Source organism: Phytophthora ramorum, assembly GCF_020800215.1.
Source record: "Phytophthora ramorum isolate Pr-102 chromosome Unknown Phyram_PR-102_s0013, whole genome shotgun sequence".
NCBI lineage: Eukaryota > Oomycota > Peronosporomycetes > Peronosporales > Peronosporaceae > Phytophthora > Phytophthora ramorum.
In genome coordinates this window covers 537,434-561,691 of record NW_027150659.1, presented here as the reverse complement: position 1 = coordinate 561,691, position 24,258 = coordinate 537,434, and the positions used below count along the sequence as shown (strand labels likewise).

The following is a 24,258-nucleotide window of genomic DNA, read 5'->3' as shown; positions in this document are numbered from 1 at the left end:
CTTTGAATATCCGTGGGCGTGAGATGCCGTATGTGTACGCCGGTGAGACTCACGCTGCTATTGATGCCCTAGCTGCCTTTCCACACCGCAAGAGGCACAACTTGTGCCACAAGCGCTCGCATACTCAACCGGTGAGTCAAGAGAACCAGCGGAACGACCTCACCAGCTAACGCGGGCGCACTTTACGCGGTGGAACCACTTGCTGAGTGCCCGCCGGCTTTCCCTGTTCGTAGCGGAGACGCTTTGCAGCTCACAGTGGCATCAACTTTTTAGGATCCGCTGGCGCATAATAGCGCCCCGCACACGGGCTTCACTCGCCGTATCTCGAGCGCTGCCGTCCCACTTCAATTCACGCTAGCACTTCGGCTGGAAGTCATCATTCCAGCTGCCTAAAAGGTTGGAATTGGTAGTGCTATCAGGGTAGTCGAGCCACGCGCAGCTTCAAAGCCGTCCAACATTGAAGAGCGTTACGAAATCCCAGCCGTGCTGGTCAATTTTGTTCGAACACATCGGTCAAGAAGCAGAGGAAGTGAATGCAAAGTGCTGCTGCATCTTGCTCCGAGACCAAATTTTGCGGCGATTTCGAGTGGCAATTACTGCGAGCTTGTGCGCCGGCGGGGTGCCCGTAAGCGAGGTTGAAGGTGCATGCTAGCAACGCCACGATATATTTTTCCCAGGCCGGCGCGGTGGGCCGCGGACATCGAAGTTTGGATAGACGCGTGAGTTCGTCGCGACGCTCGCGCCGGGTCATCTGTTCGACTTGTAGCCACCTTGGTGCAGCGGCGGCCAAGTCGATGGTCTCCGCGTTGGTAATGACCCCGAGTCCGCGGGACGTCCTCGTCTTCGGGCTGGATGTTGTTTTGCGGATGGCTACCTGCTACGGAGACCATGGTCGCGAGCAGGATATCTTGCCCGTAGGCATCCCACCGTGGTGGTTATACAGTTTGAGCTGCATATTGCCGTCCGACCCCGTTCTTCGGGGTTCGACACTGCCTTTGACCATAGAGATCGGCAGGACCGAGTCACCGAGCCACGGTTTCCACTGCGATGGTGTCGCCCCTGTCTGCCCTTTGGGTCGAGGCCGACGGCCGCGCTCCACATGGCTTTCGCGAACGAAGGGGGACGTGCGCCTCCGCTGCTTTGCACTGGAGATGGCTCTTCCCGGGTTGGTTTCTCGGTGGACTTGCGAGATTCAAGTGCGTCGCCCTACAAATTCCCATGTTGAACACCTTGAACATTTTTATCCTCGCTGCGACTTGTTCGACAACACCACGAGCCCGCCTTCTCTGCACGGCGACCCGCGTACAGCCTGGCATCCCGCCTCGAGACCATTCAAGCCGTGGCAAAGCGCACGGACGAGACAAACCTCGCCAACCGGCTGTACAGGCCCTGCTGCTGGCTGCAAGTCACAGCGGACCAACAGCGGCGATGCAGTAACAGCCCTGTCAATGGACCGGCCAGCGGCGGGGGCAGGGCAAGCCTCCAGGCGGATACGGAGCCGTGCCTCTGGTGAGCTCACTTTCAAACTTGCCTTCCACCTCACAGCGACCAACGCGTCCGTGACCTCCTGCACTAGCAAAAAGCAATTACTGTCATCATGGACCACATCAAGACCGACCCTGCTGCCTCGCCTGCCCCCTCCACCGCGCCTTCCTCTTCGCAGGAGCGCGAGCGCCCGTTCCAGTGTCCGGTGCCGTCGTGCAACGGCCGCTTCCAGCGCAAGTTCACCCTGCGTGAGCACATGAAGACCCACACGGGCGAGAAGCCGTACCAGTGCGCGATCCGCTCGTGCGCCAAGCGCTTCAGCACCTCGGGCAACCTGGCTCGCCACCGCCGCCTCCACCTGCTCAAGAAGCTCGAGTGCCCCGTCGAGGGCTGCACGCGCATCTTCACCAAGTCGGAGAAGCTGGCCCGCCACCTCCAGAACCACCTCGGCAGCGTTGCGCACATCTGCGTTGTCGAAGGCTGCGGCAAGACGTTCAGCACTGCCGGCAACCTCACGCGCCACCTGCGCACGCAGCACCCGCCTGGAGCTGTGGCTGCTGCCCGCGCCGCCGCGCCACCCCAGCTCCGCGTCCCTCTTGCTCGCCCGAGTCCGCTGTCTGTTGCCGAGTACGCTCCGTGGTCGATGCATGCTACTACCACCACCAGCGTCGCCGAGCAGAGCGTGAGCGTTCCCCATGCTGCAAACGTGTCCGACCACGAGATCCTGGACGTGCTCCAGTGCCTGTTTGCCGACGAGGCTCCCGCTACATCCGGCTCGCCCATGGACCAGTCCCAGGAACAGTACCGCCTTCAGAACGACCAGCCCGTGCTGCTCTACCTGTAAGCGTCGAGCCTTATCTCGACAGGACTTGTTATCGTGAGTGATAGAGCTGTATGCATTAGTTTATAAACAGTGGAGCGTTGTATATATATCCTTTTAATCCCAACTCAATGCGCTTCCTCTCAGCTTTCAATCGGCCGTGTTCCTTTCGCTTAGCGTTCATGATGCGAGGTCTTAATCGATTCCGTGGCGGACACCTTCGGTTGGCTCGACCTCGGTGCTCGGTGTTTCACGCAGGACTCATCACTAGGCTAAGGTGGTATTGGACTTTCACGCCATCAAGATCCGGCGCTAAGCATGCAACAGTCTCCGAAGACGGGCTCCGTATGCAAAATCGAGGTCTCTACACCCGTGGGATCGAGTGGATCAACACCGATTGTTCAGCGCTGTATATCCCTGCCTCGTAGCCACCAACACGAGTGCGTGTGGCTTCGCTCGCGTCCACCTGTCCGCGCGGTACGCTACACGAGCCTTGAACACCAGAGCCACACGCCGCGGGCTGATAAGCCCGATGTCATCACCTTCACCTTGCCAAAGAGATGCGTGTGCTAGAGGAACATCTGGACCGGCAGCGCGCTCTGTATGTTTGTCTTGCATAGACACCAACTCCTCGGCCGAAGATGGATAGGCCGCTGCGTTGCAGTCGATGACAAACGGAGAAGCGCGCTTGTCCAGCATACCGTAATGTTGGCAACATTGAGTGGACCGCCTTACGTCGATGCGCCGCAACGTGTCTCCGTGGCGGCTTGGAAGCAAAGCCGATGGCTTCGGAGCGCGAGTATCGGTGTCCGAATGTTAATTGCATTCGCGTAGAGCAGTCCATTACAATGCAGACTGCAGTGCAGCGTAGCGTGCGCTTGAGGATACTGTACGTCACTTCTGTGATTTGCTGCTTGGTGCCGTGTGCCAGGCAGCAGTGGAAGGCTGCCGCAAAACGCTGGAGAACCAGTCGTAAGAACTGAGAATCGGGCTCGGAAGCGCGAGGAAGACGGTGACGAGACACGTTCCTCTTGCTGCAACGAGTGCATTTCGAGTGGTCGAAGGGACCGCCTAACAGCGAGCTTCTGTCGAGTCCGTCGTCGGCGCGTCCATTGCTTTGGCCCATTCTGGTTGAAGCTGACCGTTGCGGCCCGGCCTCGTGCCGGTGGTTCGATTCGACGACGAACAGTGAAAGGCGAGTCATTTGACTTGGCGTTTGTAAGGTTGTTCTTATATTCAAGGGAATCTAATTATAACGGGCGTGGCCGCCGACCAAGCAGAAAACCATTCGGTCCACAGGGCCTGCAATGGTACTCTGCAACCTCTGCGTGTGCCATGCCGACGAAGCTTCCCTCGGTCTGGGCGAGACGGCTCAACCGCTGGCCTTCTTATCGGCCTACTCTGTTTACGGACGGCATAGTTGACCATTCCGTATGTCCATCCATTTTCGACTTCCAGCAGCAGGGACTGCGGCTGGCGAGGCTTGCTTGCCAAAGTCCTTGGAGCTGGTGCGCAGTCGGCGACGTTCGCTGGGAGCTTGGGTAAATTTTGTGATCATGGGCAGCAGCCGACGGGACAGGTTCGCGCACTGTACTTGGTCGCCCGCTCGCCCGTTGCGGAGCTTGTCTTCGTGAAACTTTCGTGTTGAAGACGCCGGCGAGGCGACTCTGCCCAAGGGTCCGTTGGGGAACACGGGAGCTGACTGGGATCTGAACACGTAGTTCCGCTCATGATCATACTCGGGATCTGCGAATCGCTGTATCGGTACATGCAAAAGACCGCCGTTGGACACACCGAGTTGTGAGCGCTCTGACCGCGACAATACTCGAGCCTTTCGGAAGCCACCTTCGGGAGCGCTTGCGTCTCACTCTCGGTTCGCCAACGAAGCCATGGAGCAGTGCTATAATACTGGACCTTCAGCGTGTGCAGTGAAAAGCGGGGTGGCTCACAAGCCAATCACGTGCTAGACTACAAACCACCTCAAGCTGGGCTCACTTATTGTTGCTGAGCTCTTCAGTGGCCCATCCGAATCAGGAGCGAGGATGCAGTGACAATTTACCACTGCTTTATTCTGAATTTGGTTCCAGGGCTCAAGCCAAACCACCCGGCCACGTCGGATCGATGCTCGTGGCTGATGCGTTGGTCGCTACATGTATTGGAACAGGAATGTAAAGTACGCGTCAGCCACCAATTCTCCAGGGCTGGAGTTAGAGGAACCGTTTAGGTTGGCCATTGCTGCAAGTCGGCGGACAACGGCTTGGGCGGCACGCTCATCTAAAGTGCAATCTGAGTTGCCGATACTAGCGTGAAGTGCTCCAATTCAACTTAGTGCTAAGAGTGACGATATTCGCATAGTACACCGATGGCTTGGGGTGTTGCAGCAATGTTCACGCTGCCCGAAGCGTACCCCGACTTGAGGGTTGAGATTTCACTTCAAACAACTTAACCCGCTTAATCCGAGTTTCCTGTCCGTAAACCCGGGTGCACAGCGTGTTGCCTTTCCTGAAAGAAGAGGAGTGCAGGTTCATGTCAACAATAGCTTCCCGTTCGGCTGTTGAGGGCCAGCAGCGCTCGTGCAGATGGCGGTGCCGCCGGCATTTTAATCTCTACCGTCACTTTCGAATTCGCCTCGACCGTCCCAAGCCTCTCCTCCTCGACAAGAATCACCATGGCCAAGTTCGCCCTCACTGCCTCGACGCTGCTGGTTGCGTCTGCCGCCGTCGCCTCGGCCCAGGAATGCTCGACCGACGTGAGCGAGTCCTTCATCGCCACCATCGACAACAGCACGTACTTCGACACGTGCGCGGAGGGCGTGACTTTCAACATCACGTCGGTCTTCGACACGCTCAACTTCACGGACTCGGACTTCCTGGCCTTCTGCAACTCGTCCACGTGCCTCGAGCCGCTCCACGAGCTCATGAGCCCGCTCGACTGCCTCATCACGTACGAGGGTGCGGCGCGTAACCTCTCGGAGGAGGTCTCGGAGCTGCACGACATGTGCCACGAGGTCCTTGATCACGCGGAGGGCACCACGGCGATGAGCATGGCCATGTCCATGAGCGGCATGGACATGGGTGGACACACGCACACGCACGGCTCGGAATCGGGCTCGACCGCCTCCGGCAGCGCCGGCAGCAGCAGCGCGTCATCCGTTATCATGACGGCGGGCTCGGTGATCTCTGCTGCCATCGTGGCTGCGTTCCTGGCGTAGACGGAAGACTATTTCCACGTATATCAAGGGCACCGGCTTGCCTTACAGTAACGTTATCAATCGCAAACACCTTACTACATGTTGCTGATATTACGCCCAACGTTGGAACTGTCAAGTCTTACAGCAGAGCAGCCAGCACGGCGCAGCCGGCGACCGCAGCCGCGACGAAAGTGCTGCTCACGGTGGACGCCGCACTGGAACCGGTGGCCGAGCTGGAGCCCATGTCCATGTCCATGCTCATACTCATACTCATGGACATGTCGTCGCTGTCGGTGGTGTCGTCGTCGTCGTCGTCCGTGCCCAGGGCCTTGTGGCACTCCTCGTGGAGCGCCGTGACCTCCTCCGACAGGTTTCGCTCCGTGCCCTCGTACAGGATGAGGCAGTCCGTCGGGATCGAGTGGACCATCTCGTGCACGGGCTCGAGGCACGTGGACGAGTTGCAGAACAGGATGAACTCGGAATCCGTCAGGTTGAGCACGTCGAAGAGCGTGGAGACGTTGAAGGTCACGCCCTCGTCCTCCACGGCGCACGTGTCGTAGTACGTGCTGTTGTCGATGGTGGCGATGATAGTCTCACTCACGCTCGACGAGCACTCCTCGGCGGCAGTGGACGCGATCAGCAGCGTCGAAGCGAGCGCGAAGCGGGACAGCATGGCGGTGGTTGTCAAGCGGAGTGAGGGCGAGGACGCGGATTCGAAAGTGATTCAGAGGCTGGAAGTCGAGGCCTTGATGTTGCATCAGAGCAACTCAGTGGCCGCTCTCAGGTGGGATCGCGGGCGGCGCATGGCAAGGATGGATGGAGCAAGCGCTTCCCGTGGGGAAGCTCCCACCTGCAAGTGGCTACACTGATTGTTGAATGGGACGTACATGTATTTTGGGACGGATTTGTTTGGTGCACCGATGAAAACTAAAGTCAAGAAGGCTGTCTACGTGAAGTATTTGGCCAAGCCATGGAGCTACTACTGCATTTGCTTGTGTCCGGAGGAGTTCCAGAACCAAATGGAGTTGCAGTCCTGCTCGCACGAATCGGCCGCAGTTGGCTTTGCTGGCCCCGAGCCTGCAGTTTGGCTACGCAAGGATGCTGAGGCCTGATCCGCAAGAAAGAGCTGCTGGTGCGCAGTCAGCTTCATTCGCTGCAGGTCGCGGGCTGTGGCTGCGTGAACGGCTACGACGGTCTTTCTTGGCTGGCGACGGAGAGCGGCTGCTTCTACGACGCGAAGACTCTCCCTTGGGGACATCGTGCGACCCACTGCGCGAGCGCCCTCGTGCATGACGCCCTCCTCCGCGGCTGCCACTGCGACTCCTGCTTCTGCTGCGGCTTTTGTCTTGGCGACCACGATTAAACATCTTCTCCAGCTCACGCTGCATGGCGCGCGGCACCGTCTTGATGTGCATAAAGTTGCAGTAGCCGCCGCGGTTGCAAGTTCCCTCGTCGAACTGGCGGCAGCGGGCTTCCCTGAAATCGGTCACAGGTGAGATCGTGGACATCGAAAGATCAATGGCCCGAAATAGCGGCCGACTAGCATAGTCGCGAAGCCATCCGTGCGCCTTGAACTGGTTCTGTTGTGCATTAACTGCGAGCTTACAGCCATAACGCGCTGCCATGACCGGTGTCGACCACAGTACAAGTGCGTGTTCTAACAGCAAGCTTTCATTCCTGAAGTGGAGACCCTAAATGTACACATTATGCAGCGTCCAGCTCAGACATCGACCTGGTCAGCATGTCGCCTATGCCAGGACGCCCTTGGTGCTTGGCACGCCGGCCGTGGCATCGTGCTTGACGGCGGTGCGCAGCGCGACCGCCAGCGCCTTGAAGGACGCCTCCGCGCGGTGGTGATCGTTGCGGCCGCGAAGCACGTCCACGTGCAGCGTCAGACGCGCGGCGCTCGCGAAAGACTCGAAGAAGTGCGTGATCATCTCGCACGACAGCTCGCCCACGCTCGGACGCACCAGCTGCAGGTTGATCTCGCTGTGCGCGCGGCTCGAGATGTCCACGATAGCGCGCGACAGCGCCTCGTCCAGTGGCACACAGGCCGAGCCAAAGCGAGCGATGCCCGCACGGTCACCAAGCGCAACGTCAAAGGCCTCTCCGAGCGTCAGTGCGCAGTCCTCCGTCGTGTGGTGGTCGTCGATCCAGGTGTCGCCCTTGCACTCGAGCTCCAGGTCGAATCGACTGTGCTTGGCCAGCGCCGTGAGCATGTGGTCCAGGAACCCAATACCAGAGCTCACCTACAGTAGAGAAATCCACACAATCAACAAAGGTAAAACCAAACCTCCATGTAGAGCTTATCAAGCTCACCTTGGACTTGCCCGTGCCGTCCAGCGACAGCTTGACGCTGATCGACGTCTCCTTGGTGACGCGCGAGATGCTGGCGTGGCGAGTCGCGCCGCTCTTCCCATTCACGACCGCAGCCTCCGTGGCCGGTGGGATGAGATCCAGCAGCTCGGCGAGTCCGGGGTTCAGCACGACGGACGCGCCCACCTGCTCCAGCACCTTGCCAATGGCCGCGGGTGTCTGCTCCAGCACCGACTTGGCGAACACTTGGGGCGTCAGCACTCCGTAGGCCTGCGTTCCAGCCTTGTGACCGGCGATGATGTCGTCCACCGTGTCGCCCACCATGGCTGCGTGCTCGGCTGAGACGCCGAGCGCCTTGAGCGCCAGCAGAATAGGCTCGGGCGACGGCTTGGGCGGACAGTCCTCCATGCAGATCTGCACGGGGAACAGGTCCTCGATGCCGTGCGCGCGCAGGAACTTGGCGCAGTCCTTGCGGGGGCGACCCGTGACCACGGCCATGCCCTTGGGCAGGCGGCGGTGCAGCTCTCGCAGCAACCCCTTGGGGGTGAGCAGCGTCTCGAGCTCACAGAGACCGGGGGTGTTGCCCACGCCCTGGTACAACGCTTCAAACTGCGCCGTGACGGCGTCGAGAGTGGGGACGGCACTGGCGCCGTTGAGTCCGTCCTGGATGAGGCGGTGCGTCAACTGCCAGTCGTTGTTGGCATTGCCCGCCAGCTTGTGCTGGTCGATGTCCTCGTGGGTCACGCGCACGCCGAAGTGGCACGCGGTGTCCACAATAGCCTGGCGGTAGGACTGCGACACCTCGGCCAGCACGCCGTCCATGTCCAGCAGCAAAGCGTGCACCGGAGACGACATTGGTGTCCAATACTCGAAAGGAAAATGTTTAACAAAAAGACGATGAGCAGCGTTTGGGTGGTGTGGCGCACATGAAGAAGCAAATGGTCAAAGTGTGATGGTCAAAAAGTGACTAAAAGGCTCGGAGTCCGGAGAGTTTTCATTAGGAATTTAGACGATGCAAGCGTAGTTATTGGAACCACCGGCTCCTAGAACCATTTGTGTTGGACGTGCCGATAGGCGCTACCGTTGGTGGCGTATCGAAGCTGGTCAAACAGCAACTACCTCGCGAATTTCGAGACGTGTCTGCCGTGAGGACCAAAATGTTTTCAGCGCTAGACCACTCTCCTATCTTCCCGTCGGATACACTGGAGTGAATGCCGCTTGTGATGGCGGACAGCAAACCTTGGACCACGCAGCACTTGATGTTGGAACTTGATTTGCAAGCCAAGGTAGAGAGAGATTCAGACTTGTCTATTACGCCATTATCAGTGGTTGCAGGATGTCTGGTATGTCTTGAGCCTGGTTAGCAACGCCGGTTCCTCGTGTGAGTCCGGTGGTTGTACGGGGCGTGCCGCCTTTCGCGGTTTCTCTCTTGGTGTCCTAGCTAGATGCTGCTGCATCAATAGCAGCCGTGTTCCTTCGATCTTCGTATCTGCTCTTCGACGTTCCCGTTTTGCGATCGCTCGAATTTGCCTCATGCTGGATTCCCAAAATGTTCTCACACTACCATCGATGGTTACCACCTCACTCTTGAATACGACTTGGTTGCGTTGGATCCATAGCGTTGTAATGCATACGCTGCACAACACTCGCCATAGTCGGTTCCAGACCCCCTCATATTGGTCTGCTGCATCCGGGTTGATCTTCTGGATCGCTGTTCGTATCACCGTTGATACGGGGGGTGCTTTCCTACTGGCACAGCTTGCTTGGAAGCTGTTTAAGCTGGTGTTTGTCCACTGTTCCGCAGTCCAATGGCTTATAAGCTTCTGCCAGCAAGCTTGAGCGCATGGTGTGACGCAGTTGCCGTCAGCGGCAGGTATTGCCGCAACTACAACCAATCTGGTTGAACAATAAATTTTCGTATGCATGTCTACCAATATCTGAATGGCGCAAGATATTCAAGGATAAGAACAAGAATCTGATACGTCCGATAATCATTAATTTGATTGGTCTAAATCATCAAGATTTGATAATATCCAGTATGGGAACTGGATTTTTGATGAAACTACAACTACGTGGATATTTTAGACAAGATCATTGGTAGAACAGATAGCAGCTGAGATTAGAGAAGGATAGGCTTTAGGGTAGGACACTAGTGGTCTCAAGGACATCCGTAAAAGCAAACAGCTCAATCTCAATCACTTCTCAATTTGCTTTCAATAGCAACAACCCCTCCACCAACCTCGTCACCTGCCTACCCAAGGACCGCACGCCGGACACGCCAAGCAAGACCTTCCTCGGCGCAAGACTGTTACATAGTAGCACTTGCCGTGTCAAGCTTCGATTCAAGCTTCGGTTCAAGTTCAAGAGTTCAAGGCTAGGGTACTTGTGGCCACATAGTGGGAAGCGAGTATCCTGTGACTATTAGTGCGAGCCACATCGTGGGGAGCACTAGGTTGCGAAAGGGTTGTCTTTTAGCACGAACGTTACGTTCAGTGGCTAGTCGGTGTGGTTGTGAACCAGTGTGGTTACTCGATTGGTACTCCTTCTGTGGGTCCGCGGTTTAGTGCTTTCACTTTGTGAATCCCTGTCCCGCCTCAGAAAACACGGAGAATAACTTCCTTTCGGTATACCTACTTGGTCTTACTTGATCTACATCCATTGCTACTGCAACTGTTTCAGTGTGCATTGTTGCATGGGTAAACGAAAAACTCGCGAGCCCGAAGAACCGTTCGTCAACACCACTAAGGTCTTAACCGATCGCCATAAGGAGCTTGATAAGCTTCGAAAGGACCTGTGGTTAACGACGGTAAAGCAACTTAAGGTTGTCAAACTCATCCGAAACGAAATTCCGGATTGTAAAAATTCAAGTGCGAGGAACGTCGTTCACGAATTTTCGGAACAGCTGAAACAGCTTATCGAGCGTACCCAAACGGTTTTGGAAGGAACATTCGACCACTCCGTCCAACTTTACAAGAAACGTAGACTGTAAATAAGAATTTAGACAGTTCCGTTTTATTTTCAAAGGCTTTATTTTAGGGTTTCGGTAGTATATATAGTGACGGCGCTGAGAAGTCCGGTTGATATGACCCAAAGAAGAGGTCGTGCAACTGAGCGCCCGTCCCCGAACCCTAGACCTCGTCAACAGAGCAGAATGAGCTCTCCGAGTGACAATGAAGCCACACGCCCGACAACACGTTCCAGAACACGCACGCAAGCACAACCGAATGGGGCTAGTGCCGATAATGAGGCAAATTCGGCCGCCCCCGCTGCAGCAGCTGCGCAATCAAGTCATGGACCCGATACGATGTCCATGCAGCAGTTACTAGTGTATCTTACACAGCAGCAACAACAATATCAAGCCCAGGTGCAAGCCCAAATGCAAGCCCAAATGCAGCAGGCTAACGAGCGTTTTGAATTCCTCGTTGCATCAAGAGGCGAACACAAGAAGAAGGACCCTCCTGTGTATGAAGGGAAGTACGGCGAAGACATTGAGCTATGGATCTTCGCTACTGAACAGTACTATGCCAACAAGCGTCACATAATGGAAGCTGATTCGTCAGACTTTGTGACGCTAATCTCCAGTAACTTGGGCAAGTCCGTGTTGAATTGGTACCGTGCCTTTATCACGGATTGTGAGCGCATGAGCGTTCACCAAACATGGTCTCTGTTCAAGCGTCAACTGCGTACACGTTTCCGACCCAAGGACTTCGAGTATGATCTTCGCGAGCGGATGTTTCACTTAAAACAAAAGGAAACAATCCACGAATATGTCTCTAAGTTCCAAGACTTGTTGTCTCAAACTGAATTAGAGATAAGTGAACTAGAGAAGCGTTTCTTTTTCCAGAATGGACTACGGGAAGAAACCGCGAAGAAAATCAAAGAAGAAAGTCCGAGTACGCTTCAAGACGCTATGGAGATTGCCTCTAACTTCGAGTTTGCACATTACTCGGGTAAACCACCTCGCATTCCGTCCAAGTCATCGCAGGCACCGGCCGAATCCGGTAAACGTTCAATCAAGCCGACATCGCAGAAACCAAAGCGATTCGAGAAGAAGAAGAACAAGAATGATGACTGGACGAAAACAGCTACATGCAATAACTGTGGCAAAGTTGGCCACATTTCCCCGCAATGTACCGCTCCAAAACGTAAGGAAGCAAATAGGTACATCAGCGGCGCACTGTATGCTATCTTGGAAGCCGAGGCTCATGCGTACAAAGAAACGGGTCAAGAGAGATCCGTCACCATTTTCATTGATAATGGATGCAGCTTAAATGGCGTATCTGAGGAATTGGTGAAAACGCTTGGGCTGGAGGTAACCGAAGGCGAGTTGATGCAGGTCGACCTTGGTTATGACCAAGTGGTACACCGTCCGCGTCGAACCGTGGAGATGAGTCTGCAGCTACCAGGTTTCCCATTGACGTCGGGAACCTTCCAAGTCATGCCCGTTCCAGAAAACAAGGATGTTATTCTGGGCATGATGTGGCTGCGAGAGCAAAACCCGGATATCGACTGGAGTACAGGGCAGGTCACACCACGCATCAAGATGGAGGATGAGCAAGATGCTCAACTAAGACTGCCTAAGCAACGCCCAGCTAGAAGAGTCGCTGGACAACGCAGATCTCGTATCGACCAAAGTCGCGAGATTTTCAACCACTATCGGCAGCATGGCCACAAAGGCCAATATGGCAAGACGCGACTTATTTCAGCTCAACAATTTCTAAGAATGTTGCGTCATGACAAGGACATTGAAGCAATCTTTGTCATCAATCCGCATGACTCTGAGAAGGCAGAACGCTTTAAGAGTCAAGGATGGGAGGCACTTAAGGATAATCCAGCGTATGATATACTACGCAAGTATGCGGATACTGTTTTTCGCACGGAACTTCCAAACGAGACGCCTCCTGTACGAGAAGGGATCGAACACGAAATCCTTCTCCAGCCTGGTACCACGCCTATTTCGGTGAAACAATGGCGCCAGAGCCCTGATCAGCGCATCACAATTCAAGATTGGACCAAAGAGATGGTTCAAGCGGGCATTATTCGACCAAGCACGTCTGCATTTTCCGCGCCGACGTTCTGTGTCAAGAAGCCTGTTGGATGGCGCATTGTGCACGACTATCGTCAGCTAAATCTAGCGACAATTTTGCCGGCTATACCAATGCCGCGCAAGGAGGATACCTTTGATGCCATGGCGGGCAGTCATTGGTTTTCGTGCATGGACCTACTGTGGGGTTACTACCAAGTTAAGCTACGTGAATCGGACATACCGTTTACAGCTTTTTCGACCCCTGATGGTCTATTTGAATACCTCGTTACTCCAATGGGACTCAGTGGTAGTCCCGGAACATTTAACCGTCTTTTACAGAAAGTCTTTAGGGACTTAAGAGACGTGATGAGGATCTATTTTGACGACATCTACGTATTCACCCCGAGCGAAGATGTCGCAGAGCACCTTGAAGCTTTAGATCGTGTGCTCAAGCGATGTGAAGAACAGCAACTTTACATCAAATTATCCAAGTGTCAGTTCTGTGTGGACGAGATTCCATGCCTAGGAGATTTCGTCGGACGAAAAGGAGTCCGAATGGATCCAGACAAGGTTCGCATCATCGCAGAATGGCCTGTTCCCAAGACCAAGAAGCAAATGGAGAGCTTCTTAGGAACTACGGTCTATGTGTCCAGATTCTGTAAGGACTTTGCACAATTTGCAGGACCACTTCATGACAGCATCAAGGGAAAGCGTCCACGAGAGACTATTGAACTCTCGGACGATCAACTCAAGTGCTTCAAAGAGCTTAAACGCCGGTTAGCCTCACCACCAGTTCTCGGCCTTCCTGACTTCACAAAACCTTTTGGTATTCGCATGGACGCCTCGAATTTTGCAATCGGGGGAGTCTTGTTTCAAAAGGAGGGAGGGCTAGAGCATCCAATCGCGTATACTGGCCGGAAGATGAAGCCAGCAGAACTAAACTACCCTGTTCGAGAACAGGAGTTGCTCGCGATCATGCATGCTCTTCGAGTATGGCGTGTGTATCTTCTTGACCGACCGTTTACGGTCGAAACGGATCACAAAAGTATTGAGATGATTCTGACTCAGAAGACTACAAACCGACGCGTTGCACGATGGTTCAATGAGCTTGCTGAATTCCAGCCTTTGTTCAAGTGGATTCCCGGAGAAACGAATACCGTGGCTGATGCATTGTCACGAAATCCAGAGTTTGAACTGAAAGCTGCTCAAGTAAGCTTACAAGAGCTACTGGAAGCAGCCAAGAATCGTGAAATTGTGGCAACGATTGTACCAAACAAGGTGACAGTGGCCCAAACGGCGAAGTCGATGTATTCGTGGAACAAGGATCTACAGTGGATCATCAAGAAGCTGAAGCAAGGGGATGAATTGCCTAAATACTCCTTACAGGATGACATTCTTTTCTATCAAACTGCGGAAGACCAGACTCCACGATTGTACATCCCTGATGACGAAGATCTGAAGAATCGAGTCATTTGCGAGAATCACGATGCAGTAGCAGCAGGACACCCAGGGTTTTATAAGACCTATTTGGCAGTACGCGAGAAATACTACTGGCCGAAGATGATGAAGTACATCCAGCGCTATGTCAACACATGTGAAATGTGTCAGCGCAACAAGGCGAGACAAACCAAGCCGCCGGGACTACTTCAACCACTAGACATACCTTCGGGTAGGTGGACAGACATCTCAATGGATTTTGTAGTGTCACTGCCTGTCAGCACCAAAGGTTGCGATGCGATTATGGTAATCGTTGACCGGCTGACAAAGCGAGCGAAGTTCGTTGCGACGAAGACAACGGACAACACCACAGATATCGCTAACGTGTTCATGAAGAATTATGTAAAGGATCACGGTTTACCCAAAACCATTATATCCGATCGAGACACCAAGTTTACGTCCAAACTTTGGCAGAGTATTGTGAGTGCGCTTGGTACGCAGCACAACTTGTCATCGGCTTTCCGACCCCAAACAGATGGACAAACGGAACGGACAAATCGATTTATCGGAGATTATCTTCGAGGTGTCGTCAACCCAGCTCAAAATGACTGGGATGAATATCTCCATTTGGCAGAAATTGCCTACAACCGACGTGTACACTCCACGATTCGAATGTCGCCGTTCGAAGCGGATCTAGGATATGTCCCCTACATGCCAGACGATGTGGCATCAGATCCGGAGTTTAAGAAATTGGAGAAAACAGCGCAAGAGTTTTTACTTCAGCAAGAGACTCTACTCAAGGTCGCACAAGACCGTATGAGCGAGGCGCAGGAGCGTATGAAGTATTATTACGACAAGAATAGACTTGTCCAGAACTTCGAAGTCAACGACATGGTGCTTTTAGACGGAAAGAATTTGGATATCCGTCACAAGGGGTATGCCCAGTCGAAGAAACTCGCTCCACGATACATTGGACCTTTTCCAGTGATAAAGAAGATCTCAAAAGATTCCTATGAGTTGGGATTATCGAAGGGATTAAAGTTGCATCCTGTGTTCCACACATCATTGCTGAAACCGTATCGCAAGGACCCAAAGCGAAGGCAGCAGGTGAACAAAGTCGTGTTAGCCGATGGAACCGAAGGACAACTCGTTGAAGCGGTGATTGATCACCGCATGTACAAGGGAAAACCGCAGTACAAGATTTGGTGGCTAGGTGAATTCAGAGCTGATGCAACCTGGGAACCCATTGAGAATCTAAAGCAGATTCCTGGGCTCATCGACCTCTATTGGAAATCCAAGAAGCGACCGAAGCCATTTTCAAAATAGGCGTCTTCTTGAAGGGAGGTCATGTGACGCAGTTGCCGTCAGCGGCAGGTATTGCCGCAACTACAACCAATCTGGTTGAACAATAAATTTTCGTATGCATGTCTACCAATATCTGAATGGCGCAAGATATTCAAGGATAAGAACAAGAATCTGATACGTCCGATAATCATTAATTTGATTGGTCTAAATCATCAAGATTTGATAATATCCAGTATGGGAACTGGATTTTTGATGAAACTACAACTACGTGGATATTTTAGACAAGATCATTGGTAGAACAGATAGCAGCTGAGATTAGAGAAGGATAGGCTTTAGGGTAGGACACTAGTGGTCTCAAGGACATCCGTAAAAGCAAACAGCTCAATCTCAATCACTTCTCAATTTGCTTTCAATAGCAACAACCCCTCCACCAACCTCGTCACCTGCCTACCCAAGGACCGCACGCCGGACACGCCAAGCAAGACCTTCCTCGGCGCAAGACTGTTACACATGGACACTCCCAGAAGATATGCTCCATGGTTTCCTTGGAGTTCCGGCAGCACGGCAGCTTCCTGCAACTGTTGTCGTGTTCTCGTCCTTCATAGTACAAATTGAGTTGTCTCAACGCCACTCTGTACGTCGTCCATACCTGATACTCAGTTAGCTCTTGACGGTGAGCCCATAATTGTTTGGGAAGTTGCGTCAATGCTGCTGCTTGCCATGCGCTGTCCCCAGCTGTCTCCTGTAGTTGAGAAATAGCTCTGTCTAGGCCCTTTTCGGCGTTCCGATATCTCCTATAAGGTTGTTTCAGGAGTGCCTTCAGTACATGCTGATTTGCGATGGAGTCCGGCACTTCCCATGGGAATCTGTGCAGTGCCGGATGGGCGAAGAAGACTATGCCCCCCTTCTCCTGTCGCTTCCGCAATAGTTGACAGTCCTCACTGGTTGCGTCGGTGTCTGCATTGTCGCTGGCGATACTCCAGTGAATCCCGTCGCTTTGCTGGGTCAATGCAATCACCTCTTCCTTCCTGGTGTCTGCCCTGCTCTGATGCCCCTCGATCCTGCCGGCTTTCGCGCTTGTCCATATGTAAGCTTCTCTTAACTTCGGCAGATGCCGAAAGCGCTGCTCCGTTCCTACTTTCAATTCTTCCCCGATCTCCATTCTCGGTGAACTCATCAGGATTGCTATGCCCCACTGCCGGAGCTTGGGCTGCGAGTGGTGCTTCGGCCCCTTGGGTGGGATCTCCATGACATACGTCCTTTCGCCTATTATTTGGATATGGAGGTCTCCTAGCGTACATGGCCGGATTCTGTTGAACTTCTGCGGGTTGAGTGTTTTGCCTTGTTGGTCCCTGATCCACGGGTTATCAGCCCATTGGTAGACCGGCCAGAAGGCAGTCTCAACCTTTGTCTGTTGCATGACTCGTTGCGTAAGCCTTGATTTGCAAGCCAAGGTGCAGGACCTACCACGCACGATACATGTAATAAAGGACCTGTCACGCAGGAGGGGTGAAGTTGAAGTTGCTCTCTTGGCAGCGCTTGTCCCCATGAAGCGCGTATCCTGCTTTGTCGGAGATGGAGGCAATTTGTTCTTCGCTGGAATCAATCAGAGCTCGACGCTCCGGGACCTCAAGATCTATTTGACAAAGACGCAGTGGGTGCCAGCTTCATTCAAACTAGTGCTTGCCAGAGATGGGAGCCAATCTATTTTGTGTGAGGAAGTGACCGCCGAAACTCGAAGTGATCAAGTTACGAACCGCTTGAGAGTCCTAGCTGCCAATGACGAGATCGACTTGACACGAACGGTGAGGTCGGTGTTCGGGGATATCAACACGTGGCTGGATGTAGACATTTTAATTGTGCCCTGCGGTGATGTCCTGGGCAAACGCAAGGAACCCCCAGTCAGCGACAACGAAGAACTACAAAGTGTGCAGGTTCTTCCACTTCGAGGACTTACCCACGTGATGCAACATATCACCGACTTTGTGGGTCTACCTCATACCATCGACTTGGCTGTCCGCGAGCAGCGTCGTGCGTGCTTTTGGAGATACGAAGTCGTGCTCACTCGATGCAATGGACGAAGCGGCTGCAAATGGACATCTTGAGACCGTCAAGTGGATCATCCTGGTTGAGATATTCATCTCATACAATACTCGCCTTGCAGTGGAGGCGGTCGATGCTGCTGGCCAGACGAGTATCCTTGATCTGCTGCTACGCAACAAACCAGAGGAACTCGTCGTTGCAGCCCTCGAGTCTGCAGCCAGACACGGCCGCTTGGGATGCGTTGAGGTACTTCGGAAAGGAGGGTGATTCACAGAGTTTTGATGCTGACAAGAGCCCATACAAGCAAATGAATGTGCTTTACCACGCCAGCGACGCCTTAGGCGAAGCTGCCAGGGCGGGACACCGAGACGCAGTGCGATGGATTCTAGACGCGATCGTGATCCACCCAAAGACGTTCGATGTGATAGCGAAAGCCGCTCGAGACGGCCGGCACGATGTGGTGGAGCTGCTGTGCGCCTGCTCCACGAAGGCAGAGATGTTGCTTGCTCTTGACCGCGGGGTATCGTATAGAGGCAGCCTGGACGTGATCCAGGTCATTTACGACACATGCGCCCCCGAAAAACTCGTCGGCGCCGCGAAAACACGGCTCTCCAAGTTCTCCCACCACGACCAAGCGACGACTACCTTTCTGCGTAGTGTGGAGCATGTTTGAGGAGGGTCTTGGCATTCGCTGATTCAAGGCAGGGAGAGCAAACGTTGGCACGAGGAGCTCATACATGACCTGCTGTCAATGTCATTGTCCACAAGCTGCGAGTCCAAAGTCTGCGTTGTTGTTTGATTTGCTGCTTTGTCCGAAAGGAAGTCGCAGATGGAGTCGCCGTGACCGCGGGTCTGGTGGTACAAATGCTGTCTTCAATGTCGTTACCTTTGTGAACCCAAAGTCTCATGCTGGATTCTGCCTTCGGGATTCCCGTTATGTGGCTCCATGCCGAAGTCTTCACTCACTTTCTCAGAGAACTGGGAAGGGAATGCCCTTTTATCTGCCTGCGGACGCTCCATTTTATGACAGCAGCAGGTTGCGCCGTCGTATGCTGGACTTTCATTCGTGCTTTCGCCCGTCCATCGGAAGGCGCCAATGGAGTCGCCGTTCCAGACCCGCATGGGCAAAGTGGCCCGTAAAATCTCGGACCGCATCGACCAGTATGAGGCGGCCGTAGTGGATGGCTACACTGCAGTCGGCGAGCACTTGACACGGACTCAGACGCGAGTGAAGGACACATTCACGAGCCACGAGAAGAAGCTGGCGGACCGCATGGAGCACTGCGAAGCTGCCATAGTGAACCGGTACACGGCAGTCGGAGAACAGTTGACGCACACCCAGGAGCGACTCAAGGACAAAATCAATAGCCAGGAACGCAAGTTGGCCGAGAAGGCGACGCACCTCCTGTCCAAGCCTGGCGTCCCGAAGATGCTCGCTCCGTTGCGTGACAAGTTCAGCGGAGAGTACTCGGACTCGGAGTCACTGGAGCACTTTGACTCGCTAGGACCGATCACGGACTCGAAAGAGCTGCGGCGGTCGAAAAGGTCCGTCCACGAGTCGAAGGAGCCGTTTGAGTCAGCAGAATTAGCCGCGGACCAGTGTGGCAGCAGTACTCCTGTATCGGAGACTTCGACTCTGTCGACGGGTTCTTTCACTGACTTCACCACGGATGATGCAGAGATTAACAAGGCACGGATACCACGCGAACATGTCGTGGTGGACGAGTTTATTAGCCGAGGCGCGTTCGGTAAAGTGTATAAGGGAACGTACAATGGACAGCTAGTGGCCGTGAAGACGGTGGCGGACGTGGAGACTTTCGTGAACGAGATCAAAATGGCGGCGTCGATGAGCCACCCGAACATCGTGCGGTTTATTGGCGTGGCGTGGAATTCACGCGAGGACTTCTGCTCCGTCATGGAGTATATGGATGGCGGCGACTTGAGAGGACTGATGGACAGCTACGAAGAGCTCAAGCACTCGACAGGATTCGACGCGGACAAGATCAGGATCGCGCTGCACGTTGCGCATGCACTCGCGTACTTGCATTCTTTCGACGTGCCGATCATCCACCGCGATCTAAAGTCGAAGAATATCTTGCTGAACGAGGCGCTGGGCGCCAAGTTGACAGACTTTGGCGTTTCTCGGAAGCGGGCGGACAGGGCCATGACGGCAGACGTAGGCACGTCGCTGTGGATGGCCCCGGAAGTGATGGTTGGGAACGCGTACGACGAGAAGGCGGACATGTTTTCCTTCGGGGTGGTGCTGTCCGAGCTCTCGCTGCATGCGTTGCCTTACGCGCACGCGAAACTGCGACCCGGATCGAAGCAGCAGCTATCTCCCTTGGTTATCCTCCACCGGGTAGCCACCGGAACGTTGAGCGTGGAGTTTTCAAAAGCTGGACCCCAACCAATGGTGGAACTTGGTCGCGCTTGTGTGTCGATGGACCCCGCAGAGAGACCGTCAGCAGCGGAAGCAATGCACGTCCTCCACACCGTCTTGATGCGAGTAGCTTCTGGTAAAAAGGTTCGTTGAATTAAAAGACGGCGTAAGTTCGTTCAAGTTTATGAAAAGTAGTTGGAGATGGCAATTCGTTCCCTGAGACTTGAGATTCTCGTCAAAAGTGCTCCACTACAAACGAAATGGGATACAGCTGCTAGAAAACCAACCTCCACGCTGCTACAAGTACCCATGACGCTGCTTCATCTTCTGGGTACTGCTTCCTTCTCTTGTTGGGGATGGAGGGCATGGATCGACCATCATTTCGCTAGGCACGACAAGGGCATCAATAATATCACGATCGCCGTCTCCGAATACAGATACGACCGTGCGAGACAAATCAATCTCGTCTCTTGCTGCTATCGCGCGCAAGAAATCCATCACTTGTGGGCTGCGTCGCGCCCTGACGTCGTCACGGTGCAACCGCCGGTCCCCAAGCTTTGCTTCCACAAGTTTAATCATCTCCGACGTTCTGTTCTTGACCTCGTCCTTGAGCTCTCCGACCAGCGCACTCGCGTTCACACTGATCCGACAAACTTCGTGCCCAAAGATCAGCCTGACTCTCCTGGAAGGGATTAGTGCCACAACTTGAACAATGCCCGCCTGTTGATGAGCAGACCTGGGTGGGAGCACGCTCTCCAGGACCTCATCCGGCTCATCCAACTCCACCCAGGCCTCGAGAATGAAATCCCGAGCAAAGTTGTACTCTCCAGCCTCCAAAACCTCGGGTAGCAGCCCCAACTCAAACGACGACCTCGGGATGAATTCTCCCTGCTCGAGTGCCATGTACAATTTGATCTTGGCCGCACTAACATCTCGAAATTCGCGCGGACTGTGACGCTTGACTAAGTTCGCCACTTCTTTCACCAATGAGCCACTCGGTACGCCGACAGAAATCACGTTGGCGCCGCTGGTGCCCACCACAGCGCAAGAAAGCGCAAACATTTTGCGCCAACTCGACCAAGTTGCAAAATGGAGACGGAGTACAGGCACGTGCATTGTCAACACTTGTCCCATAGCCGTAGGTATAGAGGAACTCCACTACTCTTAACTGTCGGATCCGTCAGCAACGTCATGCACTGCAATTGTTATCAAGTAAGGCGCTCTCGACGGACTTGACACAGGGCGTGAATCGGTGCATAGCGAAGTTCGCTCAAGAAGGCTTTAAATTTACTCACGCACTCGATGGAAATCCGAGAACTAACTACAGTTGGAGACAGAACAATCGCTGAAAAGAGCTCAACTGGCAAGTCACTTGCTAGAAACACTCTTGCACCAAGCCAAAGTGAGACGGATCCAGCTCTTGGTAGAGCTTGATATTTCTCCGAAATGGAAACGAGAGCCCCCTGCCAAAAAGGCACCTATCCTCAGGACTTGCTTAGGAGTAGAATCCTTGAACGGCATGTGGAATCTGCAAACCACTTTGCCAAATGTTCTCAAGTCGCTGGGTCCTGATTCAGTGTATCCCCCGAAGCGAAGCAATGCTCGATCTCGTAGTTTCCATCAGAAGTGCGGACGAGCAGTTCGTCGTCGAACCACGTCGAGAGCACTTTTTCCTGCGAGTAGTGCTGCAGATAGTGCTGTTGCAGCATGAAGGCAATGGCTTGCAGCGAGATCCACGCAATCCCGTCAACGTACACGAGCTCTTGTCTGCCAACGAGCACCGTCTCAAAGAGGCGGAGGGAGAGCACGCCCGTGTGGGGAGCACCGTTCCCGGATTCGCCGGATTATAATAATGGCGTTGGCCAGAGCCGTGAACGCCACCGAGACTGTGCACTCGACTCGACCGTCACTAGAGGAAAAGAATGAGATTGAATTAGCCTCACGCAGAGAGACTCGAGCATACTTCGCAGCACGCCGGGTCTCACCTTGACCTTGGCCCTAAACAACGTTGTTGCCTTACCGTTGCCTTGGTCTTCGATATGCATTCCGGCGTTACCCAGCTAACACCGCTCGCTCGAGAATTGATTCCGGGGCCTGCTTTCTTCCTCTCGAGCTCTTCTTTTATGAAGAGGATGACAGAAAGCGTGGATAGGGATCGTGGTCTGGTGTGTCTTGCCAGTTTCAGCCACCGTGTAGCCAAAGGAGCTGTTGTCGTAAAGCGGTAATGCATTCAGGACCGTAGGCGTGGGAGCTTGACTCGATCGTCTCAGAGCTGAGAACCCCGTGTCGCCGACATTGGCACTGCCACTAAAGCAATAGCTGGAGCCCACGCATACGATCTTCATGTGGACCATAATGGTACACCTATATCTCATGTCGATGTCGGCGTCAAACAACTCCATCAAGACTTCGAGCGCCTCGGCACAACTCCAACATCAACTCCAGTCGAAAAGCACTCGTATCGTTACATCCGGTCGATTGATTTTGCGTTGTTTCAATGCCGTGACGAGCGTCAGGATCGGGTCACCGAAGCACTGTGAATAACATCGTACCTGCTTCATGAGCGCATTTGGCCCCACTTAACTTTCCCATAGCCGCGTCATGTGCGAACGACCTCTCCAGAATTGCCAAGATCTGCCGCGTGTTCTGGTGGTGACTCATCTCTTGGGCATTTGCTGTGCGCCACGGAAAGCGGAAGCTGCTCTCAAGTAGTCGAAAGACCTCGGCCACAATTGACCACGGACTCTGGTTGCGTCTCTCCCGAGACGACAGATCTCGATATCTGCGTTTCAACGTGTCGAGCTCTGCGTGGAGCAGCTCGACGCTCTTCTCAAGCTGCAACTAGGCGTTGCGCTGCTTGTCTCGATAGCGAGCTTGGTTGGCTCGGCATTGCTCACGACGACGCGACTTTCCGGCATCCACACGCTTGCGTTTGTGCGTCTCCTTAAGTTTATCCGGACTGAGCTTCATCTCGGTTCTCGAGGTCGAATGCGGCTTCTCTGCCGTTGATCCACCGACTTCGACGCCAGTTAATGAGAGCAGAGCGTCCCCGGCAGCTCTGTATTGGTCGTGGATCGGCGCGCGAGGAACCTCGATGTTTATGGACTAACTGCCGCCTGAAAAGGCGTAGCGAGACCCGCGCCGTCGCCCTGGTGGCGGCCTGGGTGCGAGGGGGTAGCGGTTCATGCTGAGTGCGGCGGGGAGTCTTGGTGTGGTTGGCGACTGGTGGGCAGGCTGGGAGTTTCTCTTGATGAAGAAGCACGTGCACCCACCACGGTCAAACACGTCACGTTCAACCACATCTTACACATGAGTAACGTACTCGTCCTGCTCTCCCGGGGAGTTCATTTTCATTTCTTCCTCGTCGTCGTCCTCCTCTCCCGGGTGATACATCGTTTCGTCTAGGGTTTCCCCAAAGTACACGAAGCAAGCAGGATTCTTCGACGCCCATTGAAGCACCCGTCCTTCATCCCAGAGCTGCTCAAACTCGCGCTTGATCGAGTCAAGATGTGCCTAACCCGTGCGCCTCTCAAAGATCTCCCCGTGGCGGGCTCCATCGAACGCAACCGCGCTGTAGTTGCCCGTGCCTTGTAAAACAAACTGCCAGGCCGAAGTACCAGCTGCGGCACTGCTTTCACCATTGCTTGACGCTACAGATGAACATTACCGCGGCTATCTATCTTGACTTTCCAGTTGTTTTGCACGGCAACAGACCACATGTGCGGGTCATACTCAACGACGTGTGCTCCAACAATAGGACCGCGCAATACAATAGTCTGCTCCCAATTCATCGTCATTTCCCCCCCACTTCAATTGCAGCTTCCCATCGTCAATACGTCTCCATCGATAATCGCTACCTTCCAGTGCATGAGTCTGGGGCCTGCGTGAAATACGTTGACCCCGTTTTCGGTCATCATAGGCGAGCTTTTCTCGGAGACTTGTGCCCGATCAACGAGAACACGAACCGTGACATGCTGGGAGGCACGGATGATAGCTTCTGTCAGTTCAGGATGCGTCAAGATAAACATAAGCGATATCCACTGAGGTCTCTGCGCCGTCGAGCAAATCGATGAGCTTCTGAGGTACAGCTTCGTCGCGAGAAAACCAATAGTCTACAACTTGTAGTTTGTAGTCTACTACACAGTATGTTTCCTGCTCCGTGCGGCCAAATACTCTACGGTTGACCCCTCATCATCTTTGCAATGTCCTTGAGCGATTGTGTGTGTGTTTTGATGTTTAAGACCTCGTTTCAAAGC

General features: G+C 54.0%; 7 protein-coding genes across 7 annotated transcripts; 4 read left to right on the top strand and 3 right to left on the bottom strand.

The window, feature by feature from the left end:
• Positions 1 to 1,597: 1,597 nt before the first annotated feature.
• KRP23_11846 (Zinc finger protein 143) lies at positions 1,598 to 2,329 on the top strand (the record flags this gene model as incomplete). Its single annotated transcript, XM_067882426.1, has 1 exon — positions 1,598 to 2,329. The coding sequence occupies one exon, from the start codon at positions 1,598 to 1,600 to the stop codon at positions 2,327 to 2,329; it is 732 nt and encodes a 243-aa protein (XP_067740017.1).
• Positions 2,330 to 4,973: 2,644 nt separating this feature from the next.
• Positions 4,974 to 5,516, top strand: KRP23_11845 (uncharacterized protein; the record flags this gene model as incomplete). Its single annotated transcript, XM_067882425.1, has 1 exon — positions 4,974 to 5,516. One exon carries the CDS (start codon positions 4,974 to 4,976, stop codon positions 5,514 to 5,516), a length of 543 nt encoding a protein of 180 aa, XP_067740016.1.
• Positions 5,517 to 5,634: 118 nt separating this feature from the next.
• On the bottom strand, positions 5,635 to 6,168 carry KRP23_11844 (uncharacterized protein; the record flags this gene model as incomplete). The annotated part of the gene is made up of 1 exon (XM_067882424.1): positions 5,635 to 6,168. One exon carries the CDS (start codon positions 6,166 to 6,168, stop codon positions 5,635 to 5,637), a length of 534 nt encoding a protein of 177 aa, XP_067740015.1.
• A 1,075-nt stretch (positions 6,169 to 7,243) lies between these two features.
• KRP23_11843 (Imidazoleglycerol-phosphate dehydratase) lies at positions 7,244 to 8,666 on the bottom strand (the record flags this gene model as incomplete). Its single annotated transcript, XM_067882423.1, has 2 exons — positions 7,244 to 7,744; positions 7,815 to 8,666. The coding sequence occupies 2 exons, from the start codon at positions 8,664 to 8,666 to the stop codon at positions 7,244 to 7,246; spliced, it is 1,353 nt and encodes a 450-aa protein (XP_067740014.1).
• A 9,089-nt stretch (positions 8,667 to 17,755) lies between these two features.
• KRP23_11842 (uncharacterized protein) lies at positions 17,756 to 18,295 on the top strand (the record flags this gene model as incomplete). Its single annotated transcript, XM_067882422.1, has 1 exon — positions 17,756 to 18,295. The coding sequence occupies one exon, from the start codon at positions 17,756 to 17,758 to the stop codon at positions 18,293 to 18,295; it is 540 nt and encodes a 179-aa protein (XP_067740013.1).
• Positions 18,296 to 18,718: 423 nt separating this feature from the next.
• Positions 18,719 to 19,308, top strand: KRP23_11841 (uncharacterized protein; the record flags this gene model as incomplete). The annotated part of the gene is made up of 2 exons (XM_067882421.1): positions 18,719 to 19,167; positions 19,302 to 19,308. The coding sequence occupies 2 exons, from the start codon at positions 18,719 to 18,721 to the stop codon at positions 19,306 to 19,308; spliced, it is 456 nt and encodes a 151-aa protein (XP_067740012.1).
• Positions 19,309 to 20,299: 991 nt separating this feature from the next.
• Positions 20,300 to 21,064, bottom strand: KRP23_11840 (uncharacterized protein; the record flags this gene model as incomplete). The annotated part of the gene is made up of 1 exon (XM_067882419.1): positions 20,300 to 21,064. The coding sequence occupies one exon, from the start codon at positions 21,062 to 21,064 to the stop codon at positions 20,300 to 20,302; it is 765 nt and encodes a 254-aa protein (XP_067740011.1).
• Between the last annotated feature and the right edge of the window lie 3,194 nt (positions 21,065 to 24,258).